At 44.0% G+C, this 22,633-nt stretch overlaps 1 protein-coding gene across 7 annotated transcripts in view; it reads right to left on the bottom strand.

The window, feature by feature from the left end:
- The window catches only part of ATP8A1 (ATPase phospholipid transporting 8A1), a 211,340-nt gene that overhangs the window by 87,351 nt on the left and 101,356 nt on the right, over window positions 1-22,633 (bottom strand). For all 7 annotated transcript variants that reach the window (XM_071221301.1, XM_024573893.3, XM_024573897.3 and 4 more), the window contains 3 exons: window positions 18,628-18,697; window positions 13,052-13,136; window positions 10,535-10,674 (listed from right to left, as the gene is read on the bottom strand). In XM_071221301.1, coding sequence (XP_071077402.1) covers window positions 10,535-10,674; window positions 13,052-13,136; window positions 18,628-18,697 — 295 coding nt within the window. The remainder of the gene's footprint in view (window positions 1-10,534; window positions 10,675-13,051; window positions 13,137-18,627; window positions 18,698-22,633) is intronic.

Below are 22,633 nucleotides of genomic sequence, written 5' to 3'. Positions count from 1 at the left end.
CTTATCACTGAAAAATCACGAAATAATATTTATTCACCTAGTAAAGCCCTCGATAATCTTATTTTCTTCTTTGTTCATAATATATGCACAGTTCTTCAAAAGGCATATAAATAGAAAACTTCAGCCCTAGTGAATATGAAAAGCTTCACACAGAGTTCTTAAAAACTGTAGGGTGAAATGTATTATGATAGATTTAGATATTCTATTTTTTACCAACACATGTATATTTTGCTAAATAACAGAACCTTAAAGTGACCTATTTCCATATTACCAAATATTTTTTTAGTACTTTTTTTTTTTTAAGTTTGTGATATGTTCCTGAGCGGCAAAAGGTATAACAATTAAACTCAGATCAACTCAGGCTTCGGATTGCAACATGAACTGTTTGGCAGAAATCTCCTTAAAGACAAATAAAGAAATAATATTGATAAGCAAAGTTTTACTACTGGAGTCCATAATGGGTAAAATGCTAGTAATATTTGGTAACCTTTTTTTTTTCTCCATGAAATAAGATTGTGACTAGGAGTACGACAAAATATTTCCTTAATAGAGGAAATGTACCAGACACTAAGTGCTTCACATTTGTTAATTCAGTTAATAGCTTTGGGAAGTTTGAGTAAATCATCCAAGGTCACACAGAGGTACAGCTGAGCAATGACGGTAAGGACGAAATCCCCAGAACCAACGCCCAGCCCAAGGCAGGGAATGGGGAGTAAAACTGAGACTGAATGAAAGAATTCTGTTCCGTTTTTAAACATGCCACTGCTCTTCAGCCTTTAGTAATATTTTCTTGCTGTAAATGGATTTCAGCCTCAGTCCTGAGCCACACATTCCAGATGTACCTTTCTCTGATGCCACATGCCGGACCCAGAGTCACATTTTGGGACCCATTCCAAGCCTGCATTCATTCACTCACAAACACACACGCAGGTAGTGCTGGGTGAGGTGGTGGGACACAATGGTGAGTTCCTTCTTCATGGAATTCACAGTTCGGATGCATCATTAGAGACTGTCTGGATCCCCGCTCCCCATACCCCTACCTTGTTTCCTGATTGGGTTCCCTTCCTTTTACTGATCTCTGTTTCTCCCAGCCTCTGCCTGGCTGTCACCAAGCCCACGTCACAACCTCAGGGCCAGGAAGCCAGACAGGAGGTCTTCTGAGTCACCTGAAGGGCTTGCTGCACATGGGCCGCTGGGCCCCATGCCCAGGGTTTCTCCCTGCATGGGTCTGGGGTGAGGCCTGGGGGGGTGTGCGGTGGTGGCAAGGCTACTACTGGCTGGAGGACCGAACTCTGGGAACTGCTTTCTAGAGCAAGAGGGACTTTTTTTTTTTTTTCTCTATAAAGGAACAAACAGTAGATACTTCAGTTTGAGGGCCGGACTTTCTCTTCTGCAACTATTCAGTCATTCAGCATGAAAATACCTAAAGACAATTTGTTACCAATGGGCAGAGCTGTGTTCCAGCAAAACTTTCTTTATTCAATATAGAGAGAGGCAGTGAGTGGATCTGGCCCCTGTGGGTGTGCCGACTCCGTGGTGCGGGATGCTTGTGAGGAGCCCATCTCTGCCCCGGGCTGCGTCTGGACAGACAGCTGCACACGTGTCCTTGACCAAGCAGGCCCCGGCCTTCCACCCTGGCCTCAGGTCTCCTTCCTCTCTTGGCAGTCCTAGACTATAAGCCTTCTTGCCACCAGAGAGAAGTACTGCTCCTCTCCAACTGATCACATCACTGCATGGTGCACGCGGTCTCCAAAGTAAACACAAACTTTTCTGTGTGAGCAAAGGATCAACACAGGAAAGATGTATCTTCTTGGTCTGGGTGGCTCCAAAACCTACCCAACACGAGTTAACACTTGACCTTAAGTCCTAACTGAAGAGTTAAGAGTCCGCCGAGCAATCAGGAGAGGTGGGGGAGGGAGAGGGCAAGGAACTCCAAACAGAAGAAATCGCATTGCACAGACAGAGGTATGCAAAAGCATATTGTGTTTGAGAAGTTGCCATGTAGTCAATATGGAAACAATAAATGGAAGTGAGGTGTGGCATTGACTTCAATGTGCTCCTTCAGGAGGGTTGTTGGAGGATGGAAGTGGGTCAGTTGTTTCAAACTTTTTTGAGCAGTCTGCGAGGAAAAGATGAGTCTGGAGAAGCCAGCAGGGAATGCAGACTGAAGGGGCTGCATGTTATGTTGAGGATGCCCAAGCAGAGGGCATGTAGGGAAGGATTTTACAAGGGGAGCGACAGAATCAGATGTGGGTTTCCAAGAGTTCACTGGTGACCCACTAGGGACAGATTAGGAAGAATGGAGGCCACAAGACTGGGCCACAGGCGACTGCGACCATCATCCTCTTTGGCTTGCAGACACATCCCCAGAACAGGGATGTGCTGGTGACTCTGGGATTCTCAGGCATTATAAATGCTGCATCCAATGGGCTGGCGGGCTCCTCTCTGCTCTGCACTCCACTGGGCATCATTCACCCTCATGCTTTTCCTTCTCAACATCTTTGAGCATGCAACAATGGAGTTTTATTTAAAAGAAGAGAATCTCAGACCTGGACTGGTTAGCCTGGACCAGAGCACACGAAGACTAACGGTGTTACATCGCGGGAATGGCTCACCGCCCTCTTTCTGGAGGATGCAATCGGTTAAATGTTTCAAGGCCAAGAAGTGCATTTTAGCTTGGTGCTTTTTGAACCACAGAAATCACATTTGAACTCTCACACAGCCAAGGGTTTTCCGAATAAGGCCAGAATTCACACACCCAGCTGAAAAGAATCAGGACTTGAGAGGCGATGGGGTGTTGCCTGCAAAAACAACACATCCATCTTATCTGAGCGAGAGGACAGTAATACCCGGGGTGGGAAGTCTACCACGAAGTGTTCCTAATGAGAAATCTATCGGGCCAGAGTGGAGACGCATGTGATTAGAGTTCTAAGGAAATCTTAAGTATTTTAAACAAGAAGATTTTAGAGACGAGGGGAGAGAAAATTCTGAAAAACACATTTCCCCCTTCATTTGAAAGGAAAATTGTCCATCACATTCCATTCCGTAGAGCACATAAGAGGCTGCCTGATTTACTAAGCGGATGTGTCCCCACACACCGAGGCCTCCCGATCCCAATGCCCACCTAGGGACTACGCAACTCCATGTTTGGTTCCACTTTGTTTTTCACACCTACTACGCTTTACACACATTCTTGCTTTCTCCTAAACCCAGCCGGCAGAAGAACATGGAATTAAGACAGAGCCGGGCTTTGAACTCCCCACTCCGCCAACCCCTGGCTCGTGTCCTTCAGCAAGTAGCCTCACTTCCCTGACAGTTTCTGCATCAGCACATTCAGGCCAACGATACGGATTTAAGCGGGTTGTTCTGAGGATGAAATCAGATCGATCATTCAACGCCTTTTTTTCTGTGTGTATAGTATGTTTAGAGAAAATGCTGAGTACTTATTTATGACATTGCAATGTTTTTGTGTAACATATTTGGTTTGTTAAGATTAATAAATTATATACATCGCAAAACGAGAAGCAGAAAGTATAAAAGAGATGAGATCAAACAGAAGCAGAAACAGAGGCTGTCACATTTTCTCGCCCACCCCAATGGATCATCTCGTGTACCCCCGTTTACAGGCCCCCCGAGCTAAACAATCAGGGTAAAGAGCAGAGGGGCTTGGAGCTTAGTAGATACTCAAAAAGTTGCAGGTCTTACTAGTAGATGAGCCCACAGATTGCAAATGTTCTTAAGCCAACAGTAAAATAGGAAACTACCGGAATTTTAAACCACCAAATCACCAGTACATCATGTAAATTTTCAGCTAGTGCATTTCACTTTTTAGTACAAACAAAAGTGATATTTGCAGCTACTAAGAATAGAAGTGGTAGTTTTATCTGAAAAAGCATTCCGTTCTAATACAGAAGTTACTGTGGACTTGGCAGTCACGCATGTTCAAGAAAAGCCCTGTTTCCCATTAAGTTTTATATTTCTTCAGGAATCCTCTAAACCACTGGTTGCCACGTGTTGCAAAGGGCGCTAAACTGTTGTACTTAGTCACACTGAGTGTGATGGTCGATCTCTATTATGCCACATCAAGGCAGTCTTTAAAAAAGAAAAAATCCCAGAAATGTCAACAGTATTTTGGGGACGAGTAAAGGAAATAGTGTATGTAAAAAGATCAGTTTATTGCCCATCTCCTACCACTAAAATAAAGATGCGGATTTTTCGTCCCTTTTCCCCTGCTGTGCCCCTGAGCCCAGAACAGAGCCCGCCAAGTGTTTGGCATTTGTTGTTGAATCTTTCCAACCATATGCTTCTCACATTCATACATGACATCACTTGAAAGACAGGTTTTTTAAAAATGATTGAGTCTAAATTTCTAAAGAATGCATTCTTTGAAATTATTAGCTCCTTTTCTAATATGTCCCCAAATGAATCCTTAGTGGACCACACAGTGATACCAACATCCTCCGTGTGTGGAAAGCGAGAACTCCATCAGTGCCGGGAGTCAGGCGTTCATTAAGCAAACGCCTACCAGGTACATTTAGCTTCTGAATCCATCATTTAACGGAGTCACTCACTTGTTTGTCGACTATTCAGTGAGTGATTCACACAGGCCCGAGCGGCCAGCACTGGAGACACCGGAATGAACACCACGGAGACAGTCCCGACCCTCACGAAGCTTCAGTCGAGTGGAGGATATATCTTCATCGTAAGTTTCAAAATGGGTAGAAAACACAGTATTGCTGTCTGATTCAAAGGACAGCCAGCTGATGCTGAAACACAACTCTTTGATTACAGGCATGCTGGGGAGATACTGCGGGTTCGGGTCCAGAGCATCACAATAATGTGAGTGTCCTCGTAAAGTGAGGCAGATGAAGTGTTTGGTTTCCTACAACCTACAACCAGTGCCTGTAAAAGTTACGTCTACACTATACTGTAGCCAACTAAGTGTGCCAGAGAATTATGTCCGAAGGACCACGTCCATACCTTAAAAAATACTTTGTTGTTAAAAAATGCGAAACGTCATCTGAGCTTTCACTCAAGTGTGTGTATCTTGTTGAGGGTCTTGCCTCGCTGTGGATGGCTGCTGACTGAGCAGGGTGGTGGTCACTGAAGGTCAGGGTGGCCGTGGCAATTTCTTAAAATAGGACAGCTATGAAGTCGGCCGAGTCGACTGACCCTTTCTTTCACTTGAACACTTAAGGGCCACTGCAGGGTTACTAGTTGACCTAATTTCAATACTATGGTGTCTCAGGGAAGAAGGAGGCCAGAGGAGCGTGAGAGTCGGGGAGCAGCTGGTGGGGGGCCCCTCAGAACACTTCCATGTTTCCGTTCAGTTCACCGCCTCACATGGGCACGGTGCAGGGCGCCCCAAACAACTACAACAGTAACCTCAACGGTCACTCGCTGATCACGGGTCAAAGAACAGATGCTATGATAATGAAAAAGTCAGAAATACTGCGGGAATTACGAAAATGTGACCTGACAGACACAAAGTGAACAAAAGCCCTTGGGAAATGGCATCCACAGACCCACTTGGTGCAGGGCCGTACAAACCTCCGACCTGTAAGGAGCCGCCGCCCCGAACGAAGCACCGTGAAAGGAGGCGCAGTAACGAGAGGGACACATCTACGCTCTTCAGCTAAGAAAGGGTCCTCAGACCCGTAATGTCTTTAAAAACCTTTAACAGATAGAAGTATTGGATATGTTTTCATTTTTAAAAAACGTTTCACAATCCATTCCTCAGAAGAGGAAAAGAACAATTTATCACTAGGAAACACGGCTTCAATCACTGCCCATCCCAGACAGGTATAATGTCTCACTCCGTGTTCTGTGACGCTCACGATAAATAATTTGCGTTCGTAAACATGAGAAGTGATTAATCTGTAATTTATGCAATGCTAAAGATGCAACTGAACTTGTCTACTGAAGCAAATAAATGTAACGAAAATTTCAAAAAGCTATTTACCTTCATATTTCAAACACTCATTTAATTATAATATCTTCCCGATAACTAAGATCACAGCCCTCTGCACCATCAATTTTCAGAGGAATCCAGCAGCACAAGTATGAGTGTGGCTCCCCCCAGCCCCCCCAAAAAAACCAAAAAAACAAATGAACAAAAAAACCCCTTGTGTCTCAGAAATATGTTGGAATGAATGTAAAGTGGCAGATCAAAGAAGGTGAGAAATTGCAGAGAAACCATTGGTCTTGAAGCACAAAATTTCATTATTATTGTTACTTATCTGATATTTTTCCTGACATAGTACAAATAAATAAATGCTTAATTTACTTTCAAAATACCTGAATTTAAAAAATGTAGTCTAAGGAGGGAGTGGGGGAGGTGGAGAGCAAGGGGGGATGGGGACGGAAAGAGGCTTTGCTGGGGCGGGGCACACGATGCACAGTGCGGATGACGTTCTGCTGAGTCGTGCACTTGAAACCTGCATGGCTGGGCGAAACGACGCCACCCCAGTAAACTCAATTAAAAAATACAGACGGACAGGACAGCGGTTTCATAATCTAAAATTACAAGTCCAAATACATTAATTATCTTTCAAAAGAATGAGGTTAAAGAAGGAAAACAGGTCAAGTGTGCTGCCTGAAAGCATGAGACAACTGTAAATTCTCTCACGCTGTGACTAAGAGAGACGAGGAGGTGTTACTGTCCACACACCCAAAGTGATGTGACAATTCTCAAACTGGGTCAGGTCACCTCAAGTATCTGGTAGGACTCTAACAATCTTTTTTTTTTTTTCGCAATGTTCTTCTTGTTCCCGAATAATTTTTCCTTCCTAGTAATAAATGTCACCTCTTGGCCTATATTTAATAACAGAAAAAAAGATGCTTCAGTAACATCTTGAAGTAATACAGCATTAGCCTTATTTTTTAAATTGTGAAATGTTTACCATTAGAATGAGTCCAAACTGTGCAACTTGTAGCAGAGATGGTATTTTATAGATGAATGTAAAAATCCCGAATCTTCCCATCTAACAGTGACCGTCAACAGGGACAAAAGTACCCGGAGGATTTTTTCACCATCCTCCCCTCCTTTCTTTGGCGTGCCCCAGAGCAGAGGGAGTGCATTCTGGTGCTTGGAAGTGACAAAGCTCTGAACCAAGGGACAAATGTCATGGTCTCCTGGGATGTTCGTGGCCTATTTGCATATTTTTCCAGCTTTGCTAAAAGTTACAGCCCCCAAAGGAATAAGGCTTTAACTACATTTCAAAAACTGAATTGCTTGTTGGAACAAACATGGGAGGGATAAGATAGAGAGCAGGGTTTAAAAGTACAACCTTAGTCTTATTACAAAATTTTCACTTATTTTGTTACAGATGGAAGATATTCTTGTTTCAGGAAAAGCTCTACACAGCTTTCGCATTTTGGATGTCTTTACTGCAACACTACCGTGAACCAGCCAAGGGCACGCGGCATTATTCACTGAAATGGGTTCAGAAACAGTGTGTCCAGGACAAGGATGTTCTGATCTTTTCCTGAAAAGTGAGGGGAAATGTTCATAGCGATTCTGAGAGCACACTTTCTAGAAACTTCTGCCACGGATGGAAGAGGATTTGGTTTTTAAACTGTGCTCAGTGGAGCCCCAGGGTTGTGCTCGCGAACCATGAAGAGGACAAGGTTAAGGCAGACGGGAGAGACAAGCTGGGCCTCTCTGCAGTCCCCACTCCTTAACCAGAGCTGCCATTCTTTTATCTTTCTCTATCAATATTTATAGATTATGTGTAAATTATGATTCAGGCAATATTTTGTTTGGAAAATGGGAGGGGGACGGGGGAGAGAGAGATTTGAGAACCACTCTCAGTTTAAAATGCACTCTCTTACGTGGTAAGTCCACTAGTATGTTCTACATAAAAAAGGATTCCAATTGCATTTAAAAAGATTACACAATCAATACACCTCAATTAAAACAGCCAAGGAAAGAGCCAAATGGATGAACTGCACACGGTGACAGCTGCATCTAAAGCCAGGTGACACACCAGCAGGGTCTGTGGGCTGACGTGTGGCACTGCCTCCCTAGGATGGCTTCGATGGCAGTCACCGCTGTCCTACCCAATGGTAGGCCCAGCTGGTTTTGACGAAGCGTGGAAGCTCCGACTCACGAAGGCATGGTGTCATCCTGGCTCTAGAGATGCTGAGCCATCAGGGTTGGAGAAGGAATTTTTCAGAGAAATGGCTGTCAGGTGCACAGGTCTCCTTCTTGTCACTGTGCCTAGTCTTTCCCCCTAAAAGACCTCTGCTCTCCGGTAACTGGTAGAGTAATCTGAGGCTCATTGCAAAGTTACCCCTGAGGAATCTGTTCAGACCAGGGCACTCAGCAGGCCACGGCCCAGTGCTCCTTATTGGCTTGTGCATACTAGCCAGTATCTACTAACCACCCAGTGTGAATAAATGAATGAGACTATGGCGTCAGGGGTAGGGATGGATCAGGAAACCAGTCCTTTGAAACGTGTTGGCTGAGCAAGACAACTGTAACCTTTCTGGGTCTTAGATTTTTCAATAAAACTTAGAGACCACGGCTTATCACGAACTAAAGAGGAACCAGCTATAAATTACCCTTTCCACTTATTTCAGGTACCAGGTAGCTGTAAGCGAGACTTCTGTATTTGCAAACTGAAAATATACACAGAAGTGTCATGGATTGAGCCCCAGGCAACATAAATTTCAACATGACTCACAGTTGCCATCTGCTGGTGAAAGGTTGAACATCTACTTTATTTAAAGATGGAAAGCACAAGGCTTTTAATAACAGGTATTACATATACACACACAACCACCACCATTGTTTAACCAATAAAATGTAACCTATAAACTCCAAGGCATTCAGAACAAAAATGTGGGGCAAATTAAACATCCAACTCCAGAGTTTTCTGCAGTATGCTTCACAAAGAAACAAAATTTAGTATCTAAAATCCATTTTCAAACATGTTATTGCATCACTTATCATATATTAATCCCATCTCATTAGCATGGGGGGAAAAGCTGGCTACATTATATTCAGGCTGTGTAGAAAGGAGATCGGAGCATTTCCAAACTGGGTGAATTTTTATTTTTTTAACTCTTGAAGGGTATGAAAAGCAAAAGATTAAAAATCAACACCATTAGTGCTTCAAGACATGTGACTTTGGCTGGAGAAACTGAAAGATTATGGTCATGGTCTCATAAATAAAATATGATTTTATTTCTCCACATCATACCCCAAGACAATCGTGTGTGAGTATGTTAGGAAAAAGAGAGAGAAATTTCATGAGTTGATTAAGAGAATAAGCCTCAAGCTATGTGTGCAGATGTAAAATTGGGGGTGGGACGGTTATCAGGTCGAAAGGTATCTCACATGCTATCACAAGTCATCTGAGAAAAAAGCAGGATGCAAAAATAAATTCAAATACGAGGGAGAGATGAGAAACGAACCAGCTCCCGAAGCAATCATTATCTATCGAGGGCACAGGAGGACAGAATCTAGAGCCACATATGGCAACTGCACACAACACAGAGAACCAGGGTATTTCCCAGAGGGGCGGGCACAAGGGCAGTGGAAGGCGGAAGAACACTGTCGGCTTTTACTCGCCCGAAAGCAAGGTCAAATGCGCTGCAGCTAACAGGAAGCTTGATTCCATGCAGTACAAACATGAATGCAGTTGAAGGAAGTTACTGAGTGGAAAGTTAAAGGTTAGAATGAAGATACTTGAGTGGCGAAGAGCATGAACTCTGGAGCCAGAGTGAGAATTCTGGTTTGTCCTCTTACGAGCTGTACAATCTCAGCCAGATTACGTAACTTCTCTGTGGCATGATTTCTTCATCTGTAAAACTGAATTAATGGTACCTACCTTGAAGGGATGTTGGGAAGATTTAATAAGTTAATAGGTTCAGGTGCTACAAGTTGCACCTGGTACACAGTAAGTACTATATAAAAATGTTTGCTACTCTTAGTAAGGAAGCAGGATTTTTTGGTATTTGTACAGCATGGACCACAGTGTGTCTATCGTTTTGGGGCTGAATAGCCTTGGCCTCTGGAAGAGTAAAATGAGGATAATTTTAGTTGTGACAGAAACGACGGATGCATAATTTCCGACTGCCACATCGTCACTGTTAGTTCCAGAGGCACATAAGCAATATATTCATTCTATTATTTTGAATAACACATTACGCACCTTCCTTAATGATATGTGCACATGCATTGTCACTTGGCTGCCACGCCTGTGTGTGTGGAGTGGAGCATGTGGGTCTCCGGTGGCACGGAGGTGATGGAATAAATACAAGGGCAAGGAGATCGCTAGACTAAACTAACTTCTAGTTTGAGCTCCAAAACTGTGACATGAGTAAAGATCTACACGCAGTCATTCCAGAGACTTTTCAGCAGAAACGTTAAGTGGTATTAAGATTTGTCAATGCTTAGACCAGAGGAGATTCAACAGTAAGTGGTATGTCAAGACATTTTGATTTCTATTTTATTGGCCCCTTGAGTAAAGGCTGTAGTTGTCTGGAAACCACACTTTCTATATGAGCAAAACAGTCTTCCACGTACCTTTTCAATTAACTCGTAACTCTCCTCGAGTTTGAGCTGCCTGTTCTGCACAGACGTCGATGCGCGCTGATAGACCGCTCGCCACTCCCGAAAGTCGCCCTCTGAGATCTCAGCCACAGCAAAACACAAAGTTCTTAATCCTGAAAAAGGTAGCATACACCCCCAACACCAAATAAACTTTGATTCAGAAGTCTGACACTTCCACTTTTATGTAACAAAGTCTCGTTTAGAAAACATGCATTTAATTGCAACAATATGTTGAAGTCCGATTCAAGTATGATAATACCTGAGGGTAAAATGTATGTTAATGTTTCCTTAGCCTTTAAAATTGGCACCCTGCTTCTATTTCCCAGCTCCTTCAATCCCTCCTCCAGGCCTAGAGTGACTTTTCTAAAAACCTGATTTACCCAGGTTACGCCTCTGCTTGTAGTCTTTCCCTTGTTCCCCCAGAATGAAGTCCAAACCCTGAAGTCTGGCTCGCTCGCTGTACACCAATTGTTTTCAACCTCGCGCTCTGCCGTTTACTTCCTGCAAACCAGCACCTTTGCACTGCCGTTCGCTTTTTCTCCATCCCACCCTCTCCCCTCCCTTCCCCTCGGCTGTCTGTTTTGCATCTACTTGGAGACTCAGTTCCTAAAATCACTTCTTGAAAGCACCCTCTTCTCACTCGGACCCCTGGGCAGAAACCCCCAAACACTGCTGGGGTGTGAATGACAATCTTTCATTGTTTTTCTTGTGGATCTCCTGCATTAGCTTAGTTCTCCTGGAGAGCAGGAACCCCGCCAGGCTGTAACTCCAGTGCTAAGCACAGTGGCTGGCTCACCTTACTGGCTTCGTAGATGCTGATGAAGGGAAGAAGAACCCCCGTGAGGCCTACTGGGAGAGCCGCCTTCCTCTTATGGGATATGGGGTTGTGTTTGTTATTGCTCTTTACCACCAGAAATTTGTAGTCATAAAAAAGTTTAAAAAATGGAGGAACTGTGACCAAAAAAACCTCCCATCAGAAACACCTTGGGGAAAATATCAAAGGTGATGCTCGAGGTGACCTGCTCTCAGTCCTGGGTGTCCATCGATTTCATAACTCACTTGGGGGCCACTTTCAGCCAGAAGAAAGTCGAGGGGTTGGGACAAGGAAGAGGCAGAGACCCTCTGTCAGCCATGGCAAATATAGTTAACGAGGTTTCCGAAAAGACAAGGCCTTTGCTCAAGTTCATTTAACTCTCAGAATAACTAGGTGCTAATGATCTCAGGTTGAATAAAATATGCCCGGGGAACCTGTCTGAAACAAGGAGCAAAGAACAGAGGATGTCAAGAACCCAGAGGACTTGACCTTCCAAGAAAGTAGTAGGGTTGTCTATTGCCACATCACTGAGAGAAGAACTTAAATCTTGGGGGCCACAGTAGAACATGTTTTTCTCTTTTGGAAACTTGGCTGGAAACTTACCCTGGGATAACCATGGAGTGGAAGTGTTGTTCAGACCAGGGCCAGAAAGGACGGGTGGGGGTGGAGGCCCTGCCAATCTGGATCTGTCTAAGAGCCGGCGTGTCTGTAACATCACAACCAGCGCGGAGGGGGCTGCTCCACCCATCAGGACGCTGTGCTGCATGCTGGGGAGGCTCTGCCTGCCAAGCCGTCTGAGGTTTCACATTAAGGAATCTGAACCCTATGGACGGGTCTCTCTATGCTCTTGCATTTCTGGAGGAAAACTGGGAGGACATTATTTATGTCCTCGCTTTTCAAAGCTGAGTGCTTTGAAACATTCCTATCTTTCCACAGTTTGGATTAAGGGGAAAAAGGATTTGATTTGAGGTCAGGCGTGGTGTCACTGGCACCAGTTCCAGCTTCAGAAGACAGGAGTGAAACGTTAGATGGGAGGTTTAGCTACTCAGCTCCGGCCGCTTCCGTTAAATGTAGACTTGAGATTCTACAAATTCCTGGATGTCTGACCCTAATGTTTAACAACGCTCGCTTCCTTCCGCCTACTCTAGGTCCTCTGCCTGCACTGCAGGCTGTCTTGTGGTCCCAATCATGCAGGTGGGTGGGGAAGAGAGAAAGGACTAAGCTTGTTATCATGGATTCTTAGGCCTCACACAGAGGTTGCATAACTATTTAAATAGTTGTATGGGTTTACTTATTTCTTTTCTTTTTAGTTCAGATCAGAATACCCAGTTCTTTGCCTGGTGTTTCTTTTCCTTCTGCAGAGCTGGAGGTACAAAGGGAAGCATTTAAACTCTAACTAGTATCCATTCCAAAACGTGGACCAATTTATAGACCCTATACAAATTTTTAGACCCTTAGGTCTAAAAGGAAGGGGAAAAAATCTCTCAGAATATTAAAGTACAAGAAAGTAAAATACAAATAATGGGTGGGAATAGTGTACAGCATAGTGTAAATAATCAACAGGAATCGTTACTTTGCTTTAGGAATCGCTATAGTAACAATGATCCCGCAGGATATCAGTAGTCTACGATTGTGTTAGAAATTTTAATCGTGCTACATTACAATATTACACTCACCTTCGGTAGCAAACTGCTCTAAATGTTTTAGGGTAATTTCTTTGTATTTTGAGGTCTCTGCCAGTCGATCATAAATGACAGTGTCCTGGAAAACAAACAGAAGGTATACCCTTGAACTGAGCTTTCTAAGTTTAATAAAGTTGATGTTGGCAGCCTTATTAGCAGCAAAGTACTATGAAAACAACCGCTTTTAGCATTGGTTTTAAGGCATAAAATATTTTCCCTTCACAACACTGTTTCCCTAAAGACACTAGCCAATAAGGTGTTAGTCCGATATTTTTCATCTTTCTCCTCTGAATAAATTTGTAGTTACTCCAGTGTTCGAAATCTCACATTCGGGCAACACCTCACCTCCAGCGCACTGTGGGGTCTGCCCCCAGCCCTGAAAGCTGTGCAGAAAGGGCACTGCAGTGTTCCCGGGGGCCTCGGGGACTTTGGGGGCGCTGCATAGAACAGAACTGAAGAGCTTGCCTGCGGCGATCCTTCGCAGAGCCTTTCAAGGGCTGCCTTGCAGAGCGGTGCATCCCGAGGGGGGCCACGGGACTGTGCCCACACTCATTCACCAGTGGACCTTTGTGGGGGTGGGGTCTTGACGGGGCTGTGCTGACAAAGGAACAAACCTCGAGAGGCTCAGGTGTAAGTGTGCTGACAGGGCTGGTGGGCAGAGAAGGAGAATCTTGGACAAACCTAGCTTTGCCATAGAGCTGAATATTTCTGATTGTGTCGCTTCAGCTTTAAGACTCGAGTTACTCAGCCTGCAAAACTCCGGTTGCTGGATTATCTTTGAAGTTCCTTTCAGCTTCAGCTGTACGCACCACTTGCGTTTCTCTAACTCTTGCCCCTTTATAAACTGCCTGTTGTCCCTTCAGTCTTTCTTTGGCTGGGGTTTAACATTTTTAGAATTTTAGTGCCTGGCCTTCATGGTTTTATTAGACCAGGAAAAAATAAATCATTTGCCTGCAATTACTTCCTCAGTGGTATTACCCACTTCGGAGTCTCTCGTCTCAGGGCTGCGATGTGGAAGCAGACTAATGGACTATGATTTAGGACCCTTGAGAGAGACAGAAACCTTAGTGACCTCGGCACAGATGGAATATTCCAGGCCCCAATTATGAATTTCTTTTCATTTTTCAGGGGCGGAATGGGAAGGGGGGCAAAGCAAAGGAAATAGTAATTTCCCCTCATGGCTCCTTCCTGCGAATGAAAGGTATAACTTACGAACTATTTTTTTCTCAGAGGTTAATGCAATTTTCAATGAAATTAAAATAGGCCATTTAAAACTAAGACTATCTTTTTAAAAATTAAAAAGATGTAAACAGAAGGGATGAGAAGGCTGGGGAGATGAAGCTCTGTAATGTAGCCAAGTGTTCTGGTGGAAGACACTGCTGCTCAAAACGGGAGAGTTTTCTGCCGTCTTTACCGTGCTGGGGACAGAAGGGGACAGACTGTGACTTGCTGCATGAATCTCACAGCATATTTTTAAATGATAATCACAACTGTCCCTCCTTACATGTGAGAGATAAATACCTGTAGGCACCTTTACACCCAGAGGCGCGCTCATTCACTCAGAGGGCCGCATCAAATAACTGAGTATTCAGTACATTGCTAGGAACTAAGAAAGGTGCCTTCACAGGAACCAAAGCACGTGCACCCCAGGACCAGACCTGGAGCCCACTGAGTCTACATTTACAGGAAATCCTAACTGCGTTTCCTGACCCGTCCTCAGCCAGGTCCAAGAGGAGAAGCGTGGCGAGTGGGTGCCGCCAGGGTGGCACGGCACAGAGTCTAGTCCCTTGTTTGTGTGAAGGGCCTAGAGCTGCAGGATGAAAAATCCCAGGTGAGCTTTCATTCAAAAAGTTCACCGTTGGGACTGAAGTTCCATGCCGCTTTGTCCTTGTGCACAGAGAGTGCCCTGTTCATGGCAGGTGTTCAAAATAAGTGCGACGTTCGCAATCGTCCTGCAATTTCATGTGCATGGAATACTACGTTACACAATATAGCCAGATAGAGAAGGGACTGCACAGTGAGATGCAAGCGCCAACGATAAGGTGGTAGCAAGCAAAAAGAAAAAAACACAGAGGTCTCACATAGTTTCTCATATAACCACCACAATGTATACTGAGGTTACCTAGATGACCGTGCTATAAATCAGCCAGTCGTCATGAAGGAATCTGCTCTTGTCGTTGGGTTACACAAGGTGAGATGTGCCTGGGCCCCCGTGAACTGGAGAGTTTGCTAACGACAGCAGACAGGCCTACACTTCAACGCAGACCAACACGCTTCGGGTCTACGTGAGCCATTCAGAATTGTCTGTGCTTTGCGGTGACTGACGTCCGATCTGGGCTTTCTGCACATGGCACCAGATTCTATTTGAGGGAGCACTTTAAATTGGAATTTTCAGTCACTTTAAGGTCCTTAATGCAACCAGGGTTCTAGCCAAGTTTCTAATTTCTCCTCTGGAAAGTATGTATTGGAATAGGATTTTTATTTTCTTGAATAAATTAAATTTTTATTTGTGTAAATGTAACTTTTCCTAAATTGGCTTCAATTGCAGATATAAATTGTATATTGCATACTTTCCTTTTTTTTCATTTAAAAATTAACAAAGCAAGACAACCTCACTGCAGAAAATCTGGGAAAAAGCAAGAAATATAAGTCATCCATAAACACACACACACACACACACACACACACACACACACACACACCTCTGTGCTATATTCTCGATGAACTCTTCAGCACTACCTTCCAGTTCACTAATTCTACCCTCTACCCCTTCAACTCTGTCTAGAGTTTATTCCATTTCCTGACATTCTTTCTTAAATTTATTTATCATTTTTAATTTATCCTAGAGGTAGCCCCATTCTCCCCTTTACCCAACTTATGTTTTAGTATAAATCATTGGAAAAAAATGATCACTTCTTTATCATATTGAGTTCTAAACATCCTTTGTCAGACTGGTTCACACAGATGATTTCAACTGGAATAAATCCACACTCCAGCTGTCTGTGTTCTTGCTCTCTCCGTTTGGCTCTTGCTTTCTCCCTCTCTGCCTGCATCCCAATCTAGTGGGTCTCAATAGCCTCCGGCAGAGGTTGGCATGAGCTTTGCTTAGTCTTATCCAATGATTGGGAAGCTCACCACTGTCTTAAGCTTCAAGGAAGGGAGGCTGGCTCCCACCTGCATTGCACAGGAAGCACTGGCTCCCACCTGCATTGCACAGGAAGCACTGGCTCTCTCCTGCATTGCACACGAAGCACTATTTGCTCCCATTGCTCCACAGAAACCAAACTCCAGCCACTCTTCCCTGATTCCAAACCCAGGGCCTGGGACTCACACCCCACTCAGCTCGAGACTTCATTTCAATGTACTGCTTTGACTTTCTGTTCCTATTTTGTTTTTGTGCCTGGTTTTATCTTTGTTTTCTCCTTATACTATTCTGTGATTTTGGAATAGAGGAGATACATCACAGTATGAACAGACTATGCCACTAATACCTTGGTTTCTTAGTTGACTTTTATGACTAAAGTACTGTGTTGCACCTGTCACTTTTGATTATTCACTCTGCCAAGGAATCACCAGACTCAAGACTTTCCTCCTCATTTCAGTCTCCCCACCTGGATCCTCTACTTTTCACCTTCAGTCCTCCTTTCTTGGAGTATTTTCTCCATGTGAGATCCCGTCAATCCTCTGCTTTTAGTTTCCACCGATACTTGTTGACTCCTAACTCTGCATCAGCACCCCAGATTTCTTCCCCCACGAAATCCAGGCTATCAGAGGTAGCAAGTGGTATCAGTTATTAAACTCAGTTAACCAAGCAGAGTTAATAATAAGATCTGATAATAACCCTGGATCACCCCTCCCTCATCACCCACATGTAATCAATCACGACATCCTAACTCTCATTACCTGAACCAGGTAACTGTCCTGGTTCAGATCCTTGTCAACTCTGGCCTGGACTGTCGTCAGTAGCCTCAACTGGTACCTCCATGTGCATCTCTTTTCTGTCCTATCTCACTTCCGAAATGACATCAGAACAATACAGAAAAAAGTAAAGGTTCTTGGGCATGAAGATAAATCTATGAGCTAATTCATACCCATCTTTCCAGTTTTGCATTCTGCTATTCTCTGCCAAAGTACGTGTAGTTCTCAAATGTACCTTGCTGTTTTATATATTTATGCCTGTTTAGTATTTAACCACATTTCATAGCCAATTGTAAAATTGGGGGAAAACAATGCAATAAGCAAGTTAATGTATGCAAACCATCTCTGTGATTAAGAAGGGAGTCTAGTGTTTTTATTTTGTAGTCAATGCTTTAATGCCCCAAATTTCTAGGCAGAAGACTCCTCAAAACTAAGAAAGACAGAATGTGATTTGGGTATAGTAAACTGGACACATAAATATCAACCATTTAAAGTGGGAGATCTTGAAGGTGCTTTTTATTCCCTTACCACTGAACGTTACCATTGAGACTGAGATGCAGATCTTTCTGATACCCCTTTACATTGTATCCTCATCTTCTCTGTATGCATATTTGCCTGACTAGCCTTAAGCTCCTGACAAGGCTTGGGTCTGATCTTCCTTCCTATCTCCAAAGTCCATTTCAAAGTCTGGTAGACAAAATGCACACAACAAATAAATGTTAATTGTTTGAATGCACAACCAAAGGAGTTCTAAAACTAAATTCTTGAGAAATCACAAAATAGTTCTACCAAATGCTTAACAATGAAAGCGTTCCAGAATTGCATTTTAATGTTTTAAAACCAAGGCATGGAAAAGCACTCTCAAGAGGAATGACATAAAAAACTTGGGCTTCTTAATAAGTTCAATTTCCAAGTTCCATGCAATTTTTAAATCAACGTTGTTGATTATATTGAAAATTACAAAGTTCTAAGTTTGGTAAGTTACCTGACTACTCTAAGTAGACTAGGTACCTGGAAAGGAGAATTCAGAAGGGAAACACTAATTTTAAGAACGATAAAAAAAGACCCTGGTTGGTAGATTTCTTATTTTTCAACGGTGGAAACATTTTAACTAGGAAAATTAAGTTAGAATGGCATCTTACTGTTCCTGCCAATCAAACCTGCCAATATACTAAGGCCAGCCAACAGCTGAACATTCCTTTTATTATTGAAAACAGTGCAAGACAAATAGCAATCATCCCATGAAGGAATTAGAGCAGTAATTGCGATCCAATGTTTCCCAGTTTCAGCGGTATTTAAAAAATTAAATTCAAACTGGTGTGAATCACTACATTTCTAATACAATTTTAAAAAATTTTCTATATTTAAGTGTCTTCTAAGTTATTTATATAATGTAATCCTCCAGTATTATGTATCAAAATTAAATGATTTAAATAACCTAGGCCAAACTTTTTCAAACACCGAATCTATCCAGAAAGAATTCCACATTTCACCAGGAGAGGCCAAACACTATTACAATAAAACACGAACAAAAGTGGATGTCAGCAACTTCATGCTAAACATCTGTGTTACATTTCCATAGCAGAATGCTTCACATACACATTATAAACCATCATAAATCAAAACCGCACAAGACAAAAATAAAAACTTACAGCTCCTTTGCAGTAAAGTCGTAACTTCCCGGACGGGGTGCGAACAATCACCGACATTCTTTTCCTCGCGCTGAAAGGAAAAGGTTTTCCATAAGGTGTCGTCGTACCAAGAATATGCATCTGTGTGTTTGCTATGCCTCACATATTTTAATGCTCACACTGAACAAATAAATTCAACCAAATTACGGACCCTGTCCTTCCACACATACAAACCGTCCCCTGCGTGTGCAGTCGGGCACCCCTGAGAGTTACTTTATGGTTTTAAGGCGCCGCGGTGCCATCTGCTGCCCTGGAGGAATGATCTATCAAACGGCCCCTAGAGACCTGAGGAGGTAGTACCCACCAGGGTGGGGGAGGGTGCTGGCTCAGTGTGTTCAGATTTAAAAAACACCGAAGCCAGAATGTTTTAGGATGCATTGCCCGTTACAGCTGTTATTAAAATCAGAAATGATGACCAATTTTAAGTTCATGCCCCATCACACATAAAGGCAAACACTAGCACTTTATAACTGACTTAAACATTCACAACTACTGATTTTCAATAATTACTAGTGAGCCACTGCCATCGTGTAAAAAACGCAATTGACATCACAAAGCTAAGCTAATGAGCACAAACATTTTAACATTGTATTGGTGATATAAGCAGTTTAGGAAAAACCGTTAGTCAAATATGCAACATTTTCAAAGTATTAGCAAAAAGACAGCGAATAACACTGAACAGAACAAACGGGCCCAGCACTGGGTAGACTGGGCCTCATTTGGAACCGAGCGTGTCAAGGCCTTCTCTCCAAAAATGAACGGGGAAAAGGACTTCTCAAGGGCCTGTATCTATTTGTGTTGCCTTCGAATGCTCTGTCGCTAAAAAACTGGGACAGGTCCAACATAAAGCAGCAGGGAGATGCGGTGTGCTGGCACACAGTCAGGGCTTTCTCTCAGAAGTGCCTAGAAGCACTTAGTCTCCTCTTACCCCTCCTGCATTTCCACTGCACAGCGATGTTTTGGTCAATGACGGGCCGCACAGATAAAGGTGGCCCCGCAAGATTACCACGGAGCGGAACATTCCCACGCCCTCTGAATCCATCCCAGTGCCGCAGTGCGCCGCTCACGTGCTCGTGGTGATGCTGGTGTGCACACACCGACCGCGCCGCCAGTAGGAAAGTGCAGCGCGTGCGATTGTGTTGGGTGCAGAATGCTGCATCGTGAGAGCAGAAGGCCGTGTGTATGTGTTTGCCACGGTCTACCCTTCATAGTCATTTCAGAGCGCACTCTTTCTCCTCGCTAAAAGCGTTTGTTGTAAACCACAGGAGGTGTCACACCAGCGGCAGGCTCCTCCATCCCGTGTTTGCTGCGTCCCTTGACCGGTCATTTTCTCTTGTGCTTGATTTAATCTCGCGCTGTTTCGCTCTTCACCGGCCCTGAGCACTCGCACGGAGATGAAATCGCCACTGAGGCGCTTTCAGAGCACATCCCGATTGTGAAGTGGCGACTGGCTGTGTCACTCTGATCTCCTCTGATCTCCTTCCCTGTTCGTTAGGAAAATATCTGCCTGGGCCCTTTGTCATGGCATCTGCGTATTCCGTCTCAGCCCTTCTTTTTTTATTTATTGAATTTATTGGGGTGATATTAGTTAACAAAATTATATGTTTCAGGGGTACAATTCTGTCATATATCATCTCTATGTTGTATTGTGTGTTCACCACCCCAGGCTCCTTCCACCACCATTTATCCCATTTTCCACTCGCCTGCCTCCCCCACCCCTGCCCCCTCTGGTGAGCACCTACTGTTGTCTGTGAGGTATTTTCCTTTCTTTTTTTCCTCGTAATTCCCTCCCCTCCCCTTCTGACAGCTGTCAGTCTGTTATATGCATCTGTGAGTCTGTTTCTATTTTGTTTGTTAGTTTATTTTGTTCATTAGATTTCACATGTAAGTGGAATCATATTTTATGTGTCTTTATCTGACTGGCTTACTTTACTTAGTGTAATACCCTGCAGGTCCCATGCTGTCTCAAGAGGTAAGATTTTCTTTTATCTCAGCCCTTCTTGCTCTATGTCTTTCTTAATCCAGCTTTTATGACACAGTCCCAAACTCATCAACTTTTTCTCCTCTCTTGGCAAAACCCCCAACTCCTGGGTGAATGGGACCCTTTCTGTGGTACAGCAGAGTACGCGGACATTGCTGGAGACAAGCCACCCAGCCACAGCGATTAGTAAATACACGACACCAGAGTCAATGGCTCCGCACGGCCCAGTAACCCGCTAGATCTTTCTGACAAGCCTGTTCTCCCCTCTGCAGCACCACGAGCACCTTCTCCATCCTCCAAGTCTCCAGTGCACCCTCGTCACTCCAGAGCCTTTGAATTTTTGCACTTCACCTTGAAGAAAGCCCCAGACAGGAAAGCCCTATTCTCTCGGCCATTAAAACCCACCCACACATTTATGTACTGTGCACCCTCCTCTCTGTCTTTTTTGAAACAATGGAGGAAATGCTTCTTTTCCTATCAGGGACCTTCCTTTCCATTGTGGTGTGAGCCTCCTCGCACCCCACTTTCTTCGTGGCCTCACTCCTGAGGTTATGGCGTCGTCTCCTCAATCTTCATCCTCTCCTTCTAGGACAGATTCTTCTCATCAATATTTAAACGTGGTCGATTCTCTCCCTACAAACCTCCCCCAGACAGACCCCCCCAATTGAACTGCATCCCCTTTCCACAGCTCAACTTCTTAACAGAACTGCTAGACACACTGTCTTCACCTATCTCCCTTCCTCCCCTTCCCACTGCCCTCGCTCCTCACCCCTGCCCGGAATGGCTCAAGCCGACACCCGCTTTCAGCCTTCCTCTTACCCGACTCTGCAGCAGTTTCCGACCCAGAGGACCACTGTCTCCCCGAAATCATCCTCTTCTCTGGGCTCTGTGTCATTTTTCTCTACTCTTACCACAAAGCAGTCTCTTTGCCAATTCCTCTTCTTCTAATCAACCCTTAAAAGTTAGAGTTACTCACGGCTCAATCCTCAGCCTTTCTTGTCTCCCTCGCTCTGTACTTTATATCCAGGAGACCCAACCCATCTTCATGGCTTTAGGTACCATTTACAGGCCCGTGACTACAGAACGTGTATTTCATCCAGGCCACTGTACCCAACTGCCTATCCTGACCCCTCCTTTCTGTGTCTCACAGGCATCTAAAACTCCATTCAAGCATCTCATCCTCCACATCTGTACCTAATCCCATGTCTTCCATCTGTGTAAACAGTACCTCTATCGACCCAGCTATTCATGCGGAGGCGCTTACCCCTCCCTCCTTTCTCCTTCCATATCCAATCCATCCCCAGTGCCCCTGACATCCCTCAAGGCATGCGGATTCTATCAACTTCACTTTATTTTCACTACTGCCATCCTAGTCTAAACCATTAATGTCTTTCACAGCCTGTTTTAATACCATCTTGCTCACTTTTTTCACTCTCACCCTGAAGCCCGCCCCCATCACGGCACTTTGAAAAAGCTTAGACTCCTGACCATGCTATATTTTTCTCCTTGGCACTTACACTTAGCATAGGGCTTCTCAGTACAGGTTAATAAAGAGACACATCCACATGCTAATTGATATCCTATTTATAGTACTTTATAGATATAGTACAAGGAGGCTTAGGAACAGTAGTCACTAGTCACTTTGACATGAACAGGAAAAGACATGGAGGACCCACTCTAGGAATGCTCTGTTACAGCTGCTCATCCAAGTTCTCATGCATTTTCCCTTGAGCCTTTCAGTACATTTGAGTCAAGAAAACAATGCTCAAATAATAAATTAGACAGGGCCCATTACTTTTGATACTAACCACTGGCATGTGGTCACTCTCAACCAACACAGCAACCGAAGTTGGCAGAGAGAAGGAAAGACCTTTTCTAGTCCGTGTACCTGTGTGCCTGAGGAAGGAGTGAGCTCAGGAAAAAGGTGGACACTTATTTCACCTGAACAGCAGCATTGCTCCCTGCCCGGGGCCTTAAAGAAACTTT

This window comes from Desmodus rotundus, chromosome 4 (genome assembly GCF_022682495.2).
Source record: "Desmodus rotundus isolate HL8 chromosome 4, HLdesRot8A.1, whole genome shotgun sequence".
NCBI classification, from domain to species: Eukaryota; Metazoa; Chordata; class Mammalia; order Chiroptera; family Phyllostomidae; genus Desmodus; species Desmodus rotundus.
This window is presented reverse-complemented; position numbering and strand designations above follow the sequence as displayed.